At 41.8% G+C, this 22,776-nt stretch overlaps 1 protein-coding gene across 1 annotated transcript in view; it reads right to left on the bottom strand.

Moving 5' to 3' along the window:
* Nucleotides 1-548, bottom strand: part of SP4 (Sp4 transcription factor) — a 70,038-nt gene extending 69,490 nt beyond the window's left edge. The window contains exon 1 of the mRNA XM_054564428.1: nucleotides 355-548. Coding sequence (XP_054420403.1) covers nucleotides 355-361 — 7 coding nt within the window. The 5' untranslated portion in view covers nucleotides 362-548. The remainder of the gene's footprint in view (nucleotides 1-354) is intronic.
* Between the last annotated feature and the right edge of the window lie 22,228 nt (nucleotides 549-22,776).

A 22,776-nucleotide genomic window follows, 5' to 3' on the forward strand; every position in this document is an offset into this window, starting at 1 on the left:
CCCCCTCTCCCTTTCTCTCCCTCCCCCCGAACATTAATCTCCATGAACCCGCGATCCACGCACACCGGCAGGGGGTGGGGGAGAAGGAGGGAAGGGAGGAGGGGGATATCACAAAACGTGGTTTGAAACCCGACCCATCGGCTCCAGAGCAACACCCAAAAGGAGGTTGTTCTCTCTCAGACATTAAAACAAAACGCAACCCTCCTTCCCTCCCTCGGATTCCCTCCCGCCCTCTCCTCCTCCCCTTAAAGCATCTCAGCGGCCCCGGGGGAGGGGGGAGAACCAAGCAGGGTCTGGAGAAGGAGGGAGGGAGGGAGGCGGTGAAGGAGACCGAGGGGGGTGGAGAATACGTACCGCTCATCCCGCATTAACAGGACAAACCCTCAGACGGAGACACTGGGATAGAGGTGGGTGGGGGTGGGGGCGAGGCGGGAGGAGAGGCCGGTCCCGCCCGCCCGCGGAGGCTCGGAGGAGGCTGTAGCTGGCACAGGCTCTGCCTCTTTTTCCGCGAATGGCCGCCGCTGGGCTGTGGCGTAGCAGCTCCTCTCTCCGCCCGAGCCCGGCTGACTCGCCCTTGATTGACAGCGGCGGCGCGCGGCGCGGGCGGTGGCGCGGGCCGGGGGCGGGGCCAGGGCGGTGCAAGCCTGGCCTACTCCCCACCCCCCTCGGCCTCTCTCCGCCAGAGCCGGCGACTCTCCACCCCTTCCCCCAGCGGATTGGCCGCCGACCTGCCGGGGGCCGGGGCGCTGGGGCCGCCTCCTCTCCACCCCCTTTCTCGGGGTTATTCTTTCTGCAGCTTTTCTCTTCCTCTCTTCGCTCCTCTGGTGCTCTTTCTGTCGGCGTTCTAGATCAGGCGCGCTGTCGGTAGGCCCTCCTTACAGCCAAACTTGTTGTCTCAGGATATCCCGCCCCCTACTCATTTCCCAGCGCCCTCCCCTCAAAATCCCGCTCCAGCATCCCTCGGAATTGCCACTAAAGAAAAAAGTAGGGCTATCGCTTAAGGGAAGCGAGAGCGGCGGATGAGGGTGCGCACGGGCCACCAACGGCTTGGCACGCCGAGTGAACTGGTCGCTGCCCCTACGCAGGGAGCATGCCTTTCCTGAGGCGCATCCGGACCCGGGCGCCCTTTTTACCTGGCTTGATCCCCATTGGCTGAGTCCCTGGTGACGCGCGCTGAGTGGTGGGAGAGAGGGGGGCGGAGCGAGGCCGCAAAGCTCATCGGCCCTCGTAGTTTCTGGCGGACGCGCCGGCCCCTCCTTGGCACCGCCTTCCCTCCCGCCCCCGACCGAGGCCGTGCTGCCAAGCGCAAAGCTGCCCGAGGGGGCGGTGGCGGCAGGGCGTGGCCGGGCCGAGTGGGAGTTGAACTGAGGGAGGAGGAGGGGAAATGGGTGTTATTTGCCTGGGCCTATCCGCCGCCCGGGCCTGCCCAAACCACCCCTGCCACCGCCTCCTCGGCTCCAAGCCGCTCCCCGTGGGGCGAGCTCACACCCGGAGCGCTCGGCGATTGAGCGGGCGGCAGCATGGGGAGGCGGGGTTTGCTGTCCTCCGGGTTTGAATGAACCCGGCTTCTTGGAGAAGCGCCTTCGCCTTTCTTTGCTCACCTCCCTTCTTGAGGCCCCCCGCTTCAAATCCGAGGCCTGCTTTCCCACAGAGAAGGATCTTCCATTTTATTTATTGTCTCTGGCTGGCTGCTGGAGCAGAGCAATGACCCTCTTTCTAAGGTTGCATCGTGTTTTGCCGAAAAGCCCGTGTGGCTAGGGTGGACTTCTTAGCTGTTTCACAAGATTCTCGAGGTGAAAAAAAGCCCAGCTCCATTTGGGTCAGCACCGGTCACAGTTTAGCCTAAGCTTCTGGGCAGGCGGAATTTACATCCGGCTGCACAAAGCATTTTGTTGTCCAATACACTTGAGCAGTCTCTTGACCCCAGCTTTCTTCCAAAGTCTTGAAGTCAGGGTAATGCCACATAAGCGCCTGGGATATAAGCGCCCTGTTAAGTGTACCAAAGGTGTAAGTGAATGGCTAAAGTAAACATCAGCCTTAGGGGCCAGGCGCCCTTACACACTGCCACCCACTTCCTTTCCACTTGGGCTCCACACACAGCCTTGAGCGGTTTTGTCTCCTGCCTGAGGCCTGACATGTTGCAAGGGTGAGGAGGTCCCAGGTGCTGCACTTGATTGGCATTTCCTTTGCTTGTTAAACTAATTGCAACATCCGCTGATGACAAAGCCAGCAGTGCTGCACGACAAAGCAATTCAATAAAGCAAGGCATAGTATTGTCTATGCCTTCTTAAAAAATGAGCCTAAGATCCTTAAAAAAAGACCCCTTCCCCCCACCATGTACAATATAGAAAGCTCAAAAGTACTACAATCTATCCTCAGGCCTCCCCGCTTCACTATGGTGAAGGAAGGGAGATCTTTTACGGGGTCTTATGAATTGGTGCATACCCCATAGTTTCCTTTTGCTTCCGCCCTCCTTCCCTCCCTCTCTCTCTTACTCCCTCCTTCAAGAATGTTTATTGATTTTAGAGAGAGTCGGGAGACAGACGGAAACATTTATCTGTTGCCTCCCACAGGCTCCCCGACCAGGGATCAAACCCTGCAAGCTTGCTATGTGCCCCGACTGGGAATTGAACCTGCGAAGTTTTGGTGTACCAGACTATGTCCAATAAACTGAGCCACCGGGCCAAGGCTGCCTGTAGTTTTCTTACCATACAAAACCTGCTTCAGGGGGGCAATGTCACTAGCTCTGAACCACAAGTTAAAAAAGAATGCCTATCCATTCACTATGGACCTACAAAGTGCCCTAAATATTCTGCGCCCTATATTTAACACTTAATACTGGTATTCATGAAACAGTGTAAAGGAAGAAAAACAACTTTTTCTCTACCCTTTTTAGTTGAGACCCCTGTAGTAAGAGTAACAGAAAAAAACCCAGAATTTTATTAACATGTATTCCTCATGTGTATGTGTGAGATAACTGGGGAAAAATAAGTAACTCCCCATGGTGGCTTAGAATTCAAGTTTAATTATCATCATAACGTGAAAATTGGAGAGGGGATATATGCCTCTTAGGGAGGAAAAAATAATTTTTAGGGAAAATAAGTGGGCCTGTAGCAAAAGAGATGGGAGTTATGACAATTTGTGACAAAGCTGTCTGGATGTGGTACAGACTTTTGGTCTCTCCTGTGATAAGAATCAGTCTTCCCTGGTTAGATGAAATTTACAGAGATAGGATTTAAGACAACTGAGTTCCTTTTGGAGGATCTGTCTTTAAGCAGAAAAGCAGAGTTGAGAGAAAGCCTGCATTTGCTGGTTTTCAAGTGCCTACAGCTGTAAATAATCAATGTGCCAAAGTGGCATATTCTGCTACCCTTCAATAGTTAACGAGCCCCGCTGTTCATGGTGGGGCAAAGCTTCTAATCCCTGGTTGAGCTATGAGACCTGGGGCAGGTAACTAATTACTTAAAATTAATCATTTCTCAGGCACCATTATTTTATCTATATAGTAGAAGGTAAGCTAGCTGAGATAGCTCCAAAATTACCGTCATTCTTATACCACCTTCCTGATTTAAGTTATGTACCATCTATATCATGATTAACTTAATGTTATTCTTTGAAATAATTTACTTTTATTTCTGACATAATTAATTTAAGAAGTTGATATCACCATGGGAAGGGAGAAGCCAGTATCATAACTATAACAGCAAGTATAAATAAAAAGTCAGCAAAATTCTCAGCCTCAGGCCAGTAAGGATGATTTCCTTAGAAAGGAAGCAGTTCATTGAAAAAGATTTCTTCCTACATTCATATTTCCCATAGGACAGTAGCTTTCAATTTTTTCATGATTCACAAGAAGAAATATCATGACCCAATGTGTACACATATGCAGAAGAAATGAGCATTTTTATTCAAAATATTTAACGACACTGAACACTAAACACTAAGATCAAACACTGTCTCAAAGCTCTTAGCAGCATTTCCCAACCTTTTTGGCCCCAGGGACCGATTTCGTGGAAGAGTGTTCCACTGGGGGAGGGCTGGTGTCAGGATGATTCAAGTGCATCCCATTCAAGCTTGCCTCCTGCTGGGTGGCCCAGTTCCTAACAGGCCCAAAGGGTACTGATCCACATCCGGGAGATTGAAGACCCTGTCTCTGAGGGTATCCTAGAGGTCCCCTGCCATGCATTTCCCTAGTAGTTGACCTGTGGAGAGGTCCAGGGGTTGGGAAAACGATGTTGGCCAAGGGGAAGGGGTTGGAAGGGGGGACTCAGACACTAGTCATTCATTTGGCAATAACAGCTTTTAGAGCCATATCAATGTGTATTAGTCGAATATCATACCAAGTGTGTTAACTGAAACATTTACTAGTTTCCCTACTCTCCCCTCCCTCCCTCCTTAAAAAAAAAAAAAATCTAGTAGTGACCCAGAGTTTGAAAAAAAGTGTCCTATGGTCTTTCATAAATCTTCCTCCCACCTTTGTGACGTAGAAAGTTCACATTTCTAATTATACTGCAAGAAAAATTTACTAGTTTCCCTACTCTCCCCTCCCTCCCTCCTTAAAAAAAAAAATCTAGTAGCGACCCAGAGTTTGAAAAAAAGTGTCCTATGGTCTTTCATAAATCTTCCTCCCACCTTTGTGACGTAGAAAGTTCACATTTCTAATTATACTGCAGAGCAAGTCTAGGATCTAGGTAGACTTCCTGTGCATAGATAGCTCTGCTTACCTAAGTCAACTCTCAGTCTACATTTGGAAAAATCCTGCTGAGATTTTTCACAGGTATCTATCAGGTATTAAATATCTCGTGGTCACCACTCTCCATGGCCTGGCAGGTCTCAACTGACCATTCACTCAATCACGTTCCGTGATCATGCTGAAACCATCACCTCTGCCCGCAGTGCAAGCCTTTGAGCACCAAGGCCAAGGCTTTTTAATCCCCCACAAGGCTGAGGATGCATTTAGTGAGACTTTATACGTGTGCTCGTGGATGAATATAACAGAAGCAGCTCCAGAGAATACTTAATATTACAGGAGAAGAAATGAGGCCAAGATATGACAGGTGACTTGAATTTTGAATATGAAAGGGACCAATTTTAAGCCATGAAGCTACTGGTTGAAATCATTGTTAAAATGCTTCATTTTGTCTTTGGGAAGCAGAAAGGGAAAGGTTCGGGGAGAGGCCACAAACCGCAGAAAGGTCAAAGTTTAACATCCACCTTTGCTCCAAAGTGCATTAACTAAGAGTGTAGCCAACCAGGACTCAGTGTACAGTGCATAGTTCCTGTAATACTAAAATGCTGGTATTGTTCAAAATTACATTAAAAAATAAATTCCGTAGATATGGGCAGTAAGTGTTTTCAGGAAGCAGAGAAATTTTTCAAAATTTAATTGTAATGTAACTGGGACCCAAATATAGATCATGTATGTGCAAATAGAGGCAACTGTACACGTGTAGGCCTTTTAAGAGTTACAAATAGCAACAGCTGGGTGGCTCAGTCATTGGTGCATCCCATACACTAAAAAATTACGGGTTTGATTCCCAGTCAGGGCACATACCTAGGTTGTGGGTTCGATCGATAGCAGTGTGTTTGCAGGGCAACCGATCAAAGTTTATCTTTCATATTGATGTTTCTCCCTTCCTCCCTCTCTAAGATCAATAAACTTATCCTTGGGAGAGGGTTAAAAGAAAAAAGATTCTCATGCCTTAAAAAAGAAAAAGTTACAAATAAAGTTTGTAACTGACACTATCAAATAATGAATAAAGATTGCCCCGAAGACTGCTTGTATCTCTCCAGCAAGAGTTGATGGCATTGCTATTCCTCATATGCACTTAGCTCATTCATGGACTGTTCATGTGCGACTTCAGAAGATTTAATTCACAGTGTTTAAGTTTATGATTTTAACCCAATTACATTTATTGTCAGTTCATATTTGAACATAATTAATAGGTATTGGCAGTTAATGGGGCATAGTATAAATACCTATTCACTGTTGTATATCAATTTATTCATATATAATAAGGCTCATTGGATAAGTTGAGACATAGCTAAATTAATTTTATTAAGACTGTATATAAAATTAGTGATTAAACATCATAAAAATATAGAGCAAAATATCCTGGTGTGCAATTGTAACATTCCAAGGCCTGCCAATTCCATATAAATCAATTTATTATATTTTTATTAATGAAGAAATCATTGAATTTTTGTTTAAAGAGAATAAGCACTGGAATCAAACTACTTGTATGTAAATTCCGGTTTGTTTGTTACTAAAAGTGCAACCTTGGACAAGTGACTTAAACCCCTCTGGGTCTCATATCTTCATCTATAAAATGGTGAAGATGACAACATTACCATCTCATGGTGTTGGGTCAAGAACCAATGAGAGTAAAGCATTTTAGGACAGTCTCTGGAACATGGTAAACTCTCATTAAATGTTATCTATTGTTTTTAATCATCATTATTACTAAGATACATTAGTTTCAATATGCCAAATACAGAGGTATATAAATAAAAACCCTTTTCCACACACCTTTATTCCAAACACCAAATTCATCAATAGTAACAGATGGGCAAGTCATTTTTTTATCTGACTTATACATATATATACAAATTATACATATAATGTGTGTGATTTCTAATGTAAAGCTGCATGCACACACATATGTGAACATACAAACATATATGCAAACTTGCTTTTTTTTGGTTTTACCTTAATATACAATGGCCATATCTCTAGGACAAATTATAAATCAAAACCACTATTTTCATAGCATTTACTACTCTGTAGTATGAATATATTTTATTCAATTAAAATACCCCTATTGATGGACACTCAGATTATTTACTGTTTCACCCTACCATAAATAATTAGCAATAAACTTCCTTGCATTTATACTTGCACAGATGTTCTTTCATGTTAGTATTTCTATTTTGGCAGAAAGATCTCCAACATGGGGAGTGCTGTCACAAAGTGTATGCATATTTAAATTTTAATACATACAGTAAGGTTACTGTACAAAAAGTTACTTTATTTCACATATTCACCTGGTATGAGAGTACGTAGTTCCCTATAATTTCACCAGCACTGATTATTTTTGGCCTTGTACATTACTGCAAATCTAATGGGTGAAGAGTGTATTTACCTGACTGCTAACGAGGTTGGGCCTCTTTGCATTTGCTTACTGGACACGCGCGTTTTCAACTGCAGCAAATTGCCTATTTCTGCCCTTGCCTCTTTAGTTTCCTGTAGGTTTGTCTTTCTCTTAGCAATTTCTAGGAGTTGAATGTATAGGTTCATATTAAACTTTTGCTTGTCTTATGTATTGGTAAAATATTTTCCCCAATCTATTGTCTTTGGTCTTTTGCCATATATTCTGTATAATATACTTTAAAGCCCTATTTCAGAAATGATAATACCAACCTAAATGAATGCTTTTCATAGTTCATTAAAATTTGTTTTTATACAGGGATAAGATAACTTGTGTACTATATAAAGAAAACTATTTTCTCCACTAGAGTAGGAGTAGATTATTATCTCTCCACCCACACCCTACCCCTCCCAAACTCACCTCTCCCCTGTCCTTCATACACATAATCCCAAGTGCCTAGACAACGCCTGGACCATCGTAGGCATTCAACATGTATTTACTGAGTCAACAAATTTTAAAGTTTCAGTAAATGATCTATAAAAACAAAGTTCCTCTGTCACAGCAAAATGGAATTATTCTTTATCAAATTTGCAAGATATTTGGAGTGGTTTGAATTGAAACACAGACTACCAAATTCATGGGGGTGGGTGTAGTGGTGTGCATACCCCAGGGAGCACCCAAACATTATAAGCCGTGGTTCTCTTCAGCAGCTGCAGGCATTGATTTTCATGATGATTATGGATTCTCTCACCTATTCTGAGGGCAGCTAGTAATAATAATAATACGCAGGCATACTTCCTTATTTATTTTCTTTTTTTATTTTTCAATTACAGTTGACATTCAACATTATTTTATATTAGTTTCAGGTGTACAGTATAGTGGTTAGACATTTGTACAATTTACAAAGTAACCCCCTGGCATTGTACTTAGTTGTTGACTATATTCTTTGTGCTGTACTTTACATCCCCAAGACTATTTTGTAACTACCAATTAGTACTTCTTAATCCCTTCACCTTTTACTTATTTTCATTGATAACATTTTTCTTTTCACAAGAACCTGAGTCATATGTGATAAGATAATTAAATGATAATAATTAATAAGTTGAAATAAAAAAATCAGGGCCAATAAAAAGGAGAAAACAAATATAACCATCTATAGTGTAAACAGATATGTTTTATCTGAGCTTTAATTTTGACTCTAAGCTTCCTAGTTACCAGAGCAAATAATGAAATGTGATTGGTTGTAGAGTTCTCACTCATTATCAGAAAGGAGAAATATGCCAGTTTTTCAGAGAAAGCAAAGCTCTTCCTTGCTCCAAAGAGTAGTAACAATTTTAAATGCTACTTGCATGTTAGAACTGTGAATCTGGCATGTCAGGCATTTAAAATGCTTGAAAGAATTAATTGTATTAAATTTAAGAATATGGTTTGAAATATATGATGAATTTAAATTAATTTCCATATGAAATTATTTAGAAAAAATTGTGTTTATTTTGAGATTAATATAGCAGTAATCAAAGAGCAAATAAAAGTAATTTTCCTTTTTAAAAAATTTTTTGATTGATTTTTAGGGAGAGGAAGGGAAGGAGAGAGAGGGGAACACCGATACGTTGTCCCACTTATTTATGCGTTCATTGGTTGGTGCACTGATGCCCTGACCAGTAATCAAAGAGCAACCTTGGCATATCGGGGGCAATGTTTTAACCAACTGAACTACCTGGCCAGGGCTCTTATAATTTTCTTATTTTATCAAATAATTCTAGACTTTTGCAAGAAGATTTGCAGACTGGACTTGAAGGCTTGAAAAAAAGTGACTTTAATAAATTAAATGTTAATTTAAAACACAAAAATCTATAAATGTATTGTTCCAAACTGTCCAAAAGCCTCCCTTGGACATTTAAAAAATTCACACTAACACCCATACCTAAAGGAATCAACTCAAAACCAGATATCTAAGAATTTCTGTGAGTGCCAAAGATTTTAGTTGTTAGATTTTAGTTTCAGTCTTTCTTTCTAGTGACATCAGAAACAACTATCTTCTGAGGCTACTTTGTTTTGTGATACACCAAATCCTTAGTCTAAGTGTATTTGTGAAAGAGGGCTCAGGGGAACAAATAGCCAGTTATTCTGAGAGTGGATTCAAAGCTTAAAGATACATATGGTTTAAGAAGAGGGGAGGAATGTGAAACCCAGCATTGTTTTAAATTGATCAGGATTCTTTTCTGGTTTGTCACTCCACTCTTCCTGCCTACCCAGATTCTTGTGGGGCTACAAAACTGCAAATTTATTAAGAACGTTAATAATAATAAAGTTCATGCACCTTGGCTAATAGCTGAGTGAGGTCAAGTTGAATGAGCCTTGGCTGTTTTGGAAGCTGGACAGCAAGTGCTTACATCTTAGCTCCCTGGCAGGTTACTTAACTGTTCTGAGTTTCCTTATTTATATGTAAAATCGTCATCATAATTCCTACCACATAGGTTATTAGCAAGATTATGTGAGGTAATCTCCAGAGTGGGCACTTAATAATTAATTTGGCTTTCTTTTCTTTCTGGTTCACATTGTTTTTATTATATTTCATGAAAATGAAGTCTTCAATTTTACTACTCTCCTAGTTCTAAAATGTAGTGAACAATTTAAGCGCGTGGGAGGTGCTTTCCATGAGTGCTTTCCAGAGCTTCTGAAGTTATCAGTGGCCCTTTTGGGTCTCAGCATCTATATGTATTTAATTTTTTAAAGCAAATTGCTATAAAGTTTACAGGAAGCAATTTAATGAAAATTTAATGGAGGGAAAATGTCTCTACTTATCTCCAAAATAACCAGAACTCTGAAAGTAACTAACTTCTCTACCTAAAGACTGAATAAGGAGTTTGTCCAACAAAAGGAAAAAGCATAAGGGAGACATGAAGGAATCTTTGGTATATACAAAGGAATGTGGAAGAAAAGTGGGGGGAGGGAAAGGGCAAGGAGAGCGGAAAGGCAGACACCTGAAGGGAAGATTCCCTGTCTGGCTTCTCTCCAAAGGGGCTTCTGGCCCGAGTGTGATATGCTCTGTGGAAGTTGTGTGAGCTTGGGGTACTTCTGTACCCCACCCAACCAGAGAAGATGATGAGCTCTGGACACGACAGAAGGGATACTGTGGGGGGAAAATCCAGAAGCAAAAGGTTGAAAGGAATTCATGTAGAAAAAAAATATAAATGGCAAAGGTGACATAAAAGAAAAAAATTATAATTTGCCTGTTCAATGAGCTCTTCCTATAAAGATTTTTTCCAAACGTGATGAGTGGCTTGAGAAAAGCTGGATCAAGAGTGTGATCACAGAGGAGTAACACCCGCCAAGGGGTACAGATGTGGTGCTGGTATTATACGCAGGAACAGTGGCAGGAGTCTGTCTTCCATGTCTGAAATGTGCCGGGAAGCCTTCTTTCTAAGTCCTGCCAAACCCAGCTCCTGACAAATCGTGTGATGTGAACGAGGGCACAAAATAAAAGTAGCTAACATCTCCCAGGACTATGAAGTCTGGGCTAGGAAACGAATATGGGCACAACATCATTGGGCAAGCTGCAACGGTGTATCAACTACAATAGCAATGAGAAATTTCCAGGGTCATAAATGCTAAGTCTTCAGTCAATAAGTTTAGCAAGGGGGTTACTTGGTTCTCTGTCAATCAAGGCAAACCTGGAATGCTCTGTCAACAACCCCAAGGAAGGAGGGCCAGGAATGGGTTACAAGCACTGAGGATGACTTGGGAAATGATACTTACTAAAACAACTTTCAGATACTTTCAGACCTATTAGATGGAGAAGGATTAAGTTTATTTTACCTAGTCTCAGAGAGCTAAACAAGGTCAATAAGTGGAGGTTCTCAGGAGGTAGATTTTGGCAGAGCATAAAAAGGACTTCTGAAGAATTAGAACTATCTGAATTGGCACAAAAACCCTATGGGGTGGGGAGCTCCTCTTAATTGGAGATGTCCAAGCACAGGCTGAACTACTAAGACCATTAGGAATGTTGTCAAGGAGGATTTATGTACGTGACTGCAACAGAAGCAGATCCAGATTTTGCGGAGCCTGAAGTTTTTAAATTTGGGGAACCTCCTTTAAGAACAAGGAGTACAAAATTAGGAATAAAAATCAGAGATGGTTGGAAGGAGCTTTTAGAAGTGAGGAATTCTTGAAACCTAAGCTTCATTAGCTTTGTTGTAAATATACATCAAAAATGTCCGTTCATATCAAACATGTAAGATTTGAATTTGTTTTAAATAGTGAATAATTCTTCTTAATTTTAAAATAATTATTCTTTTCTCTATGGGACAGTAGAAAGGTGGTAGAAAGAGAGAAGTAAAATTAGACTCATCTGGGTTCCTAGCTTGCCTCTGCGTTTTCATAGCTGGGTAACCTTGGGAAGAATACTTAACCTCTTTGAGCCTCAATTCCTTCATCTGTAAAATGCAGGTAATGATCTCTATCATGAAATATTATTTGGGAACAGTTAAATAAAATTATGCATGTAAAGTATTGGTATATACAAATTGTGTAATTAATGACACCTAAATTGAAGGACTGATAAGGTTTGGGTAGTAACAGGAAAAGTTTACTTAAAATGCCATTTGGAATTATCATCTGTCACCCTGAAGATAATGAATGACTTTGTTCCACATCCCCTCATTTAAGGCGTAAGCCAAGAGTTCATGAAATGTCACCAAGCTGCAATGTTAAAATTAGGTTTATTTCAGACAACTACCATGTGAACAGACTAGAAAAATCACTCACAGAACTGATATGCCAAGATAAACACCTTTGTCCTCTTTGTCCCCTTTTTCCTTTTTCAAAACCTGGGGTCAGAATCAAGGACAGGGACGTTTCTTGTCATTCCATTCCCCCGAAGCAGGTTGGCCAAGTTCAGAAATACACAGACAGGCCCCCTTGCCTGGAGGGTAGCAACTTAGCAGGAGTTCCCGTACACCACACAACTCTAGATCACCGTCCAAGTGAGGTCCTCAGCCAGCAGCGACGGCATCCTGTGGGAACTTGTTAGAAACGCAGAATCCCAGGTCTACCCTTGTATTTTAACAGGATGGCCGGGTCATTTGAGGTACAGCAAAGTAAACTGCCACCCTGACTGGTGTGGCTCCGTGGATTAAGCAATGACCTGCAGATGGAAGTGTCCCTGATTTGGTTCCTGGTCAGGGCACGTGCCTGGGCTGCAAGTCGGGTCCCTGGTTGGGGGTGTGTGAGAAGCAAGTGATCGAAGTTTCTCTCTCACATTTATGTTTCTCTTTTTCTTCCTCCTTTCCCCTCTCTCTAAAAATAAATAAATAAAACCTTTAAAAAAAAAAGAAGTGCTAATCTAGACTACAAGGTAACTAGCTTTCCCCACTGGTGGTATACGGTAGAGGTCCCCTTCTTTGGGTTCTTGGAATGTATTTTCTTTTACGAGGTTAAAGAGGTAAGAAGGAGCAAGAGGCCTTCTATTTCTAAGGAGAAGGCACCAACCACTTGCTTCTCACTGACTTTTCATTCTTTGGATTCTCTTCTTTGCATGCAACTCATGAGACAGGATATTTCAAACTTGAGATGGCAAGATAAACTTGGCAGAAGGTCCAGCCACCTCCCTCTGGCTGTCACATTGCTTTCTAAGAGGTACAGAGAAAAGATGGGACCGGGGATTGGCTCCCACGCCAGAGAGAAGCCCAGTCTCTCTAACTACTTCTCTTTTCCCCACTTCCCTTCATCCTCCTTCTTCCCCTCTCTCTTCTCAATCAGCTGAGCAAAACAAGTCCGGGGTCAAATAATTGTATTTGGGAAAGGCCAAGGTGACAAGCCCAACTAGCACTGGGACTCTATCTTTTCTATAGAATTGGTGTGTTCTGGATCCACAGTTCCTGGCCTTGGCTGTGCCCGTACAGACAAGGGGAGAGAGGAAGAGAAACCTGTTAAGCCTGAATTACTTCTAAACCTACAGTCTAGACAAAAATCAGTCTTCCATCTGTCCTAACACAGCTTCCCAGAGGTGCACTGGTGTTTGGAAAGCCTGATCTAGTACCTCAAGACGTACCTTTGCTGGCATTGCCTCTGTGCATGTGTTAAGAGTATATACTCCCTATGCTGTATATAAATATTTCACACATATCAACTCATTTAGGGTTCCCCCAGTAACCCTATACAGAAGGTATCATAGTTGTTCCCATTTTGCAGATGTGGAATCAGAGGCATGCAAATTTTAATAATCTGTAAGGTGGACCAGACAATAAACGGTAGAGCTGAGATTCAAACACAGGCAAATCAAGCCAGAGACCTAGCTCCTAACCTGCGTCTGCCACATTTCTCGAAGGAGCCCCGTTGCCTGGTTTGGGTATTCCCACTTCCCAGCCGGTTACCCTCCTAATCGCATTACCAACCCCCACAGAGCTCCTTTGTCATAGCACAGCTACAGATTTTAAACCGCAAAGATATGAATGACTGTATTTGTTTGTTTAGTGACTAACCAGATTTGCAAAGGAGAAAAGGAAGTATGTCCTGAGCTCAGGAAAACTTCCCTCAGCACTAGCAGTTTTAAAAAAAGAAAAGCAAAATGAACGCTGCATAAAATAATCAGGGTAATCCAGGCAAAATGAGACAGAGAGTTATTCTTTTCCCAAAGGGAATTTTCTAAGGGTAAGATTTGCAAAACAGAACCAATTTAATTCGTTTCCTGTGCTCAATCACAGGTCTTGCTTTGGGTAAAGCAAGCATGCTGTTTACAAAGTACTTTCCCAGATGTCTACTGCCGCATCTTCACAGTACCCTGAAGAGGTTGAGCGTCTTGCCTAAAAGACACAGGAACTAAGTGGCAGAATTTAGACTGAAGCCAGGTCTCCTGAGGTGGAGACTAGACATTCGATGATCACCATATGCTCTCTGTTCCTTAGTGGTAAGTGTAGGATGGAAAGAAGGATGAGAATCTCATACTTTCCATCTAGAAATTTCTAATCACCCAGACATAACAGCTAACAAGTACTGAGGACTTTATCATGCACCAAATGCTGACCTAAGGATGTCACAAGGAATAATCCATTTAATCCCCATGACAATGAGGATTGTTATTATAACCCCCATTTTGCAGATGCAGAAAACAAGATATGGAAAAGGTAAGTAACTAACTTGCTCGGACTCACCCTTCTAGCAAGGGGCGGAGTTCATAGTCAAACCAGGACATCTGACTCTAGGAGCTGTTCTGTTATCCACCAAGCTCTCTGGCTTCTGCTGAAAAATCAAGATCGAATTGCTCCACAGGGAACCCAACAGCATCAATTCATGGAAGCATCTGGGAATGGAAAAGGGAGCGCATACAACACGTTTACAGTAAGAAAAAAAATATCAGTTCTTTCATTATGTTAATAATCATTCGAAGGTAAACAGAACTATTGCCTGAGTGTCAGCATGGAATGTTAATGATTAATAAATTAAAGTGTATCAATTTATATGATCTGAACAACCTCCTCTGTGAAAGTCATGAGGGACTCAAATGTTGGAAAAGTCTTAGTTTCAGATAATAGCTAATACGCTTAGTAATCAAGGTATGTAAAAGGTATTGTTTCAGGAACTGAAGGTATGACCCACCCTGACGCCAGCAGACCACAAGCAGTTCCTCCTGAGGACCGCAAGCCATCTATACGGTGTCTGAGCCGCTGTGCTCCGGGGAGAGCCGCCCACCGCCCAGGGCATATATAGAGACCATTGCCCAGGGCACAGTGACAGAATGCTGCAGCTTTGTATCTGATTAACTTTTCCCCTGAATTCCAAACCCCTCACCTACACTTTTCTTCTCCTCATGAAAAGAGTCAGTTTAAAAATGGAATTGAAGACAGTCCTTTAGGGTACAAATCCGCCATCTTCTCAGATCGCTGGCCATCTGTATAAAGTTCCCATAAAGATTCAATCCCTGTCCCTGTTTTTTGGGTCTGGTAGGTGACAGGCAGCACAAACGCCGGCTTTTCAAGGTTCATATTGATCTATGTCAGGCGATAGGGGGGCTCCAAAGACAACAAAACGTGCCCCTGCTTTCAGGAAGCCTACAGGGAAGCTAGAGAGACAGCAAAGCACCGTCTCTCTCCAGCTCTCTCCCCGTACCCCCATCAGACAGACAGACAGACAGACAGACACACACACACACACACACACACACACACAGTTGTTGACCGAAGAAACGTCCAAACCTGTAGAGAATTTCTATAAGAATTCACTTGAGCCAAACTGAGGACATATGGTGGGAAGCAAGGTTTCAAATGCTCTGGAGAATGACAATTTTGCAGCTTCTTTTACACGTTTGGCATTACGGATGGAACATGAGGAAGATTACATGGAGGTGGGTAAAGGCGAGGATTGGATTACAGGATAGTTGACAAGATTATGTGCTCTCTTGAGGGTGGTTAGGTTTATTTAAAGGTCTGTTAACCTAAATGAGTAGAAACAATAGGCAAAACTTGCTTAAGGCAAAGATAAACCTTTTACTAAAATTAATAGGCCTAGGGTGTGACTGTACACCATGACCTGCCCATTTAGGAATTTATGATCAGGTCACCCTATGAAATTACTTTCCACAGAACTCCCCATTTTCCCCCAACAAAGGTATAAAGCCCAGAAGGTATAAATAAGAGTTCCACATAATTCTTGAAGAAAGAGACATCCTGGGGCCATAGGTGATTAATTACTTCATGAATTCTACAGTTCCTAACTGCTATAGGAGATCCAGCCAAGGCGCAATCTTCCAGGATGGGGGTGTAAAGCAAAACTTTGTCAGGGAGACTGTGTGTGAGTAGGATCCTAAAGGATGCCAAAAAATGTGAATAGCTCTAGGGGACAGAAGGGCGTTCCAGACAGAAAGAACACTGTGAGCATAGGCGTGGAGGGAAAAAATGCTGGAAGTGCACCTTTGAGGTGGGGACAGTAAACATGAAGCCCGACAGGACCTGACATCACCTCAGTGCCAACCCCTCACTCCTCAGGACGGCTGTGGTGGAGAATTCTTGGCGCAGCGCCCTGGCACTAACCAACTCTAGTTCTTCACCCTCCTGCCTGCCAGGGAGCCTCCGGTAACACATCCGTCAGGGGATGGACGACCCCTTCCGACAAATCTGTGTCCCTCCCACCCCAGCGATTGCTGTCCTCTCTCCTGCAGATTCCTTTGGAAGCACAATCAATCCAAGGACTGCTGGCTTTGCCTTTTGGAAACTGTAAAGGCGGCAAAGGTCACCACACCTCCCATCCTTGTCATTGTCCTCAGAGACGTCCTGAAAGTTCCTCCAATCATCCAGTCTTGCTGTCTTCGTGTCCTCATGGCGCTCCAGGCTTTTTCTCCAGGACCTGTGCCCACTGTTCCACCAGCCCTTCCCAGAGCTCCCGCCGGGACGCCACGGTAGCCACCCCAGCATGCTCACACTCTGCCCTCTGCGCCTTTCCTCTCTCACATACTTCACACAGTTAGGGCCGAAGTTTTCCTCACAACCCATCGCCACTGCCTTCATTCTAAAAAATATTTATTAATGCCTGCTATGGGACACTGCAGTGAGCAGAATGGCAAAAAACCCTGCCTTCATGGAGCTTTGACTCCTCGGAGAGGGCTGTTAGGGAATAAAAAGGTAGATGTATGTAAAGCTAAGTGGTGATGGGTGCTATGTAGGAAAATGAAGCAGGGGTATAGAGCGGGAACTTGCTGTAGGAGTGAGCACAGGAGATAGGAGGTTTTTCCAAAGAGGTGACAGTTATACAGGGTCTGAAGGAGATGGCAGGGAGTAGATCACTGGGGAAAGAGCTTTCTAGGCATAATAAAGAGGACGTGCAAAGGCCCTGAGGTGGGGACAAGTTTTATCACGTTTGGGGATAGAAAAGAAGCCTGTGAGGCTGGAACAGGATGGACAAGTAAGAGAGTGGCAAGGTAGGAAGTCAGAGAGGAAAAGCAGGCAGGCCAGAGAGGGAAGGTCGTGGTGAAGATACTGGAGTTACTCAGCAGGAGGTGGGAGGCCAAAGGAAGGTTTAGAGTGGAAGAACAGCATGATGAGAAATATACTTAAAAAAAAAAATTAACCCACTGCTATGGAGAATAGACTATGGAAGCAGGGAGATAGGTTCTGGATCATTCTTCCATTCTTTTGTAGAAATTCTGCAAAAGAATTTCTTTAGGGGTCATGTGATCCAGCTGTAGCATCTTCCCTCACCATCACCTTTGTAACACTTCTTTCCCCCTTTCGTTCCCCGAAGACTTTAGCTCTCCGTTCACAGCTTCTTCCCCCTGAGACTTCCCATCCACCAGGAGAACTTAGTGCACACGTGGATGTTCCATTCAGCTCACTGGCTCCTTAGTTCACGGACTTCCTCGATGCTCCTTACCGTCACATTATTTCCCAATTAGCCACTTAGTCGCGATGAGGTGAAGATCTTAGCATGGTTACGACTGAACTGCTCCTGAAATCATAAAATAGCATAATTTCATTCTCGATTGCCAATCTCCTGTCTTTACAGTTTTATTACTTATTTATTCCTAGTTCAGTTGGTCCCTAGATTCATGGAAAATATCACTCCATTTGTTGTTCACTTGGTCCTTCCTACTTAAATCTTCTATAGTCATTATGGCTATTTCAAACAGTCAGCATAGTTTACAAACCGCCGACCCCCCTATTTGTTCCCTTACTGACTTTGAAAATGAAATCTATCAATTCCTGCCACCCTATGCACCACACCCATCTTTGCTTCTGCCTTGGAAACCCAGAAAATGAGGCTAATAGAGCCTTCACTTTGCTCAGCTTAGCCTTTCCCACATCAGGCACCTTGCTCCACAGCTCTTCCCCCAACCCCTCTGACGCTGGCTTTTTCCCTTCAGCATTTAACTGGAGTCTCTCTTATCTTAGAAACACACACACATAACCACCCAAACACTCCCTCTAACACACCCCTCCTCCTACCTCTTGTTCGCCTTTCTCTCCTTCACAGCCAAGCTTATTGGGAAAATGTTCTATCCACTTTTGTGTCTACCTCTTCACTTTCTATTCAATCTGGTTCCTACTTTATTTACTGAAAGTTCTCTATCTACATTCACCAGATTCTCTCTCCACGCCTCCTGTCTCTGCACACAATGTTACTGAAGGGGCCCATGGTTGGACCAAGGTCATGCCTGGGACACTCTTCCCTCCACTGCACTTCTACTTATCTATTTGTTTCAGTTCTTCTGGCCTCAGGAAAGCCTCACTCTACCCACTGACTGCCCCCCCTGCCCAATTACTGGGTAAGGTGCCCTATGTGCTGGCATAACATCTCATGCTTAATATTTATTTACATTTTCACATTGCATGAAAATTTCTTGTTTACTTGTGAGCCTCCCTTGCTAGACCATAAGCTAGTTGAAGTCAAGGTCTATATATCACAGTTTCTCATATGTTTGAATTATGAGTAACAACATATATAATTTGGGTTTTCATGAAAGAATAATTGAAAGTTGTCAACTTGTGACTTGATCAAAGGGGTAATTTATGAGTCTCTTTCACTTTCCTGTTCTGCATCTATAAACTGTCTCATTTCATTGGGCTCTATGAAATCACTATTCTACAGTGTGCAAAATTGAGCTGACTCTGTTTTGCACCAGTGCGAGAAGAGGATGATCTGCTGGAGAAGGAGCGATGCTGGGCTTATGAGTAGGGACCCGTGTGGGACTATCAGGTAGAAATGGCTAGTGAGCAGCTGAAAAACTTGGGCTGATGCTCGGTGAAGGTCTGAGCTTGGGTCAGATATTTTGGACTGAGCATAACACACACGGCAGTTGAAATAGGAGATCGGGTGTGCTCACCGAGAGAGCCCAGAAGCAAGAAGAGAGGGTTGGTGTGTGGAGCCCCTGAGGGCACAGATGTTTGAAGGATGAACAATGGAAGAGGATGGTGAGAGAAAGGAGACCATAAAGGAATGATTAGAGAAGAAATAACGAACCCCAGGAAGGTCATATGGGGACAAGGTCAGCACCTTGACCTTTAGCCCCTTTGTGCAAGTCTTCCAGTCTGTTCACTCTCCCTGCCCTTCAGTTTCTGGGCTGAACGATTCTGCTGTTGTAGGCTCAAAACTCCTGCATATGCACACAATCTAGTTGTAATCAATTTCTCACCATGGGACACAATGAATTTACCATCTTTGGCCAATTCCTACCACATTTACCCCAATGGCTATTCTAAACCTTCAGTCTCTTGAGGACTGGAATCTTTCTCTACTTTTTATTATTTTTTTCGTAACAGCTTTTGCCCATTGACAGTGTATAATTCAATTTTTAAAAATACATTCACAGAGTTGTACCATCATCACCAGAATCCATTTTAGAACATTCTCTAACTTCAAAACAAAACAAAAAAAGTCCCATAAAAGCCCTGTACCCTTTACCCATCACTGAATAAACCCTATTCTCTAGGCAACCTCTAACCTATTTTCTGTCTCTATAGATTTGCTTATTCTAGACATTTCATATAAATGAAATCATACAACATATGATTTTTGTGACTGGCTTCTTTTACTTAATATGTTTTCAAGGTTTGCTCTATGTTATAGCATGAATCAGAATTTGATTTCTTTTCACGAAGATCCATATCTGAATAATATTCCATTGTGTGGGTATACTATGTTTTGTTTATCCATTCATCACCTGATAGGCATTTTTGAGTGTTTCTGCCTTTTGGATGTTGTGAATAATGCTGCTATAAACATTTGTGTACAAGTTTTCATGTGGTCATATATTTTATTTCTCTGGGGTATGCATATGCCCAAGAGTGAAATTGTTAGCTTATGTGGTAACTCTATGTTCATAAAGTGTTTGACTAACGGTCAGGTTATTTCCCAAAGTAACTGCCCCATCTTAAATTCCCACCACCAGTGTGTGTATGATGAGAGTGCCAATCTTTTTACATCTTTGCCATCCTTACCCTTCTTTGCTTTTTTATTTTAGCCATCCTAATACATGTAAAGTGGTATCTCACTGTGGTTTTGATTTCCCTTATGACTAATGATATTGAATATTTTTTCATGTGTTTATTGGGTTAAGTCCCACAAGACTGTTCCTTACTCCTTCTTCAGATGCCAAACATAAGCCCAGGTTGTCACCTGGGCTTCTGATCTTCACGCTGGCTATAAGTCAGAAGTTCCCATCACTCCATCCTTAGGTTTAACTATTTCCTACAATGGCTCACAGAACTCAGGTAAATACTGTCCTTACTATTGCCTGTTCATTACAAAGGATATTTCAAATCGACTTCTGCTCAAATAAACTCTTAAGAATTTAACATGCCTCAGTTTATCTTTTAACATGTTATCAGAACTTTCTTTAAAATTGTGAATTTTTGTTTCTTAAAACACAAAAATGTAAGAATAGTAAACAGACAGAAAATAACATAAAAGATCAATCAAAATGGCAACTGTTAACATTTAGACAGCAGGCGAAAATATAATGAAAAAATGTCCGTATCATTGTCTTTTTGGTTATATTTAATAGTAGGTGCCACAATCCATCTGCATGTCTTTCTCCATTCATAAAATGAATCAAGAGCCTGTTATCTTTGGTTCATGGTATATGTCTCAACAGATAACAACATGAGGTTTTAAAGCCATAGAGGATTTGTAATTGAAAAAATTCTGCATGAAAACTCCCACAAAGGAAAGGTAAATATTCAATACAATAGTGCTTGGAGCTTAACTTACTGATTGCTTCACTGATTGATTGCTTCTCCCTTCCCCACACCACCCAATATGTCTTACTTGCAAAGGCTTCACGTGCTGGCTGGACCGGCAGTGACTGAAGGGCTCAGCCTCAACTACTATGGAGAAAGGCTTTCCTTTTTCCCTTTTTGACTGGGCAGAAAGTTAAAAAAAAACTCATTAAATTTCTCAATCATTAAGAACTTATACGAAGGAGGGCAAAATGACAAAACATCAAATAAGTTTTGTTCATTCTTTGGCCCTAGTGTCTATAATCATGTTCTGGGTTAAGTCGGGGTGGCAGACTATTTTGAAATTAAGCTTCCACTGCACTACATAGGACAATTAGGAGACAGACTTTAAAGTATGAAATTTGATTATGAAAACACTTTTCCAGCAATAGATGGATAAAATAAGGCACACCATTTCTGTAGTAGAGACATGGTCCATGTTTAAATTACAGGAGAAAGACTTCAAGAGGTAGGACTCTAAAATAGGGTATGGGGAACTCTCCTTACAATTTATACTTTAACTAATTTTTGCAAGGGAATGGGAATGGTATGAAAATTTTCATGGTGGATTTGTTGTCAACATCAGAAGAGTAAACGGAAAGTTCTACTTTTGGAGGACCTCTGACTAATCATTGCATGATTCCTAAGGAGAGACTCTCCCTAGCCGGTCAGGGAAGGCCTTGACCTGCTTAAGGTAGCTTATATATTGGCCGGAGAGTTACCTAACATAAAAATGAAATTGAATCTTAAGATTTTTGACCTATATTTTGCCAAAATGATGGTATACAAGAGTAGCTAAAGTGATATTTTGTTATTGTTTTTGTGTTACTGTTGTGGTTTTAAAGAATCAGTAAAACTTTATTGAATTTCTCAAGTGATCTAAAGATGGGGACTATAATATCTATGTGGAATCTTCCCTGGCTGTGCTGCAGGAAGAGCCCCTCAACTTAATTTCTTCCTATATTAAATTTTCAATTGAGTTCACTGAGTAGATTCTTTTTCTCTCACAAATACATATTTAAATGAATATGAATCAATTTATTGTATGAAATATTACTTTACAGAGGGCTTATCATGAATGCATTCATTTCTTAAATGGAAAGAGCCTCTGTAATGTTTTATAAAGATAAGATTGGTTATATTTAATTACTTTAAGTAGCTCTGCAAAATACTTCTGAGCTGAATACCATTTGCTGTTTTATAATGTAGTTACTTCCAAGATCATTTCTTTAGTACAGTTACTAAGACTGGGCTGCTGACTATAATTTTGGCCAATTATTAATATTTTTAATCCATAATATGTGTTCAAGTGGGTACTGTTTCCTTTTTAATAACACCTGTGATTTTTCCCTTATGTCCTAGTTCTAATTCCTATATTCCAAAACAGAAATAATTAGTAGGATTATCAGTCAGAATAAAAAAATGTAATAATTTTAGTCATGTAAGTTTCTATTTAATAACTACACTATTAATGTGATATTCCTATGATTGTATCTAGTTGTCAATAATACCATCATCTAACCTAAATATTTCAGTTCTATTTGTTTCCATTTGATGATTTGCTTAATTAAGCTAAATTTATCCAAGCAAGTGGGTGAGTTAAAGGTTAAAAAAAGAAAATGATCTGCTCCCACGTATGTACACTAGAACCATAAAATCGTTAAGATAAGTAGAGTAGGTTCAATGCAAGCAAGAGCTGAGGTGGCCAAGGAATAATGAGATTCTAGGGAACCTAGTCTAAAAGAAACTATTTTAATTCATTGTTAAACTTGACTCTGCACTTTGGGGACAGCCAATAGAAAATGGAACTGTGATGTGTTAGAGATCATACCTGTATATCAAGATGAACAAATATCCTTGCCTTGTACTTTAGGAGGTACGTATCCCACAGGGATCTTGATTGGCACCATAAAAGAAATTCA

Source organism: Pteronotus mesoamericanus, unplaced genomic scaffold (assembly GCF_021234165.1).
Source record: "Pteronotus mesoamericanus isolate MK-2021 breed Mesoamerican mustached bat unplaced genomic scaffold, CSHL_Meso_final scaffold_85, whole genome shotgun sequence".
Classification (NCBI taxonomy): domain Eukaryota; kingdom Metazoa; phylum Chordata; class Mammalia; order Chiroptera; family Mormoopidae; genus Pteronotus; species Pteronotus mesoamericanus.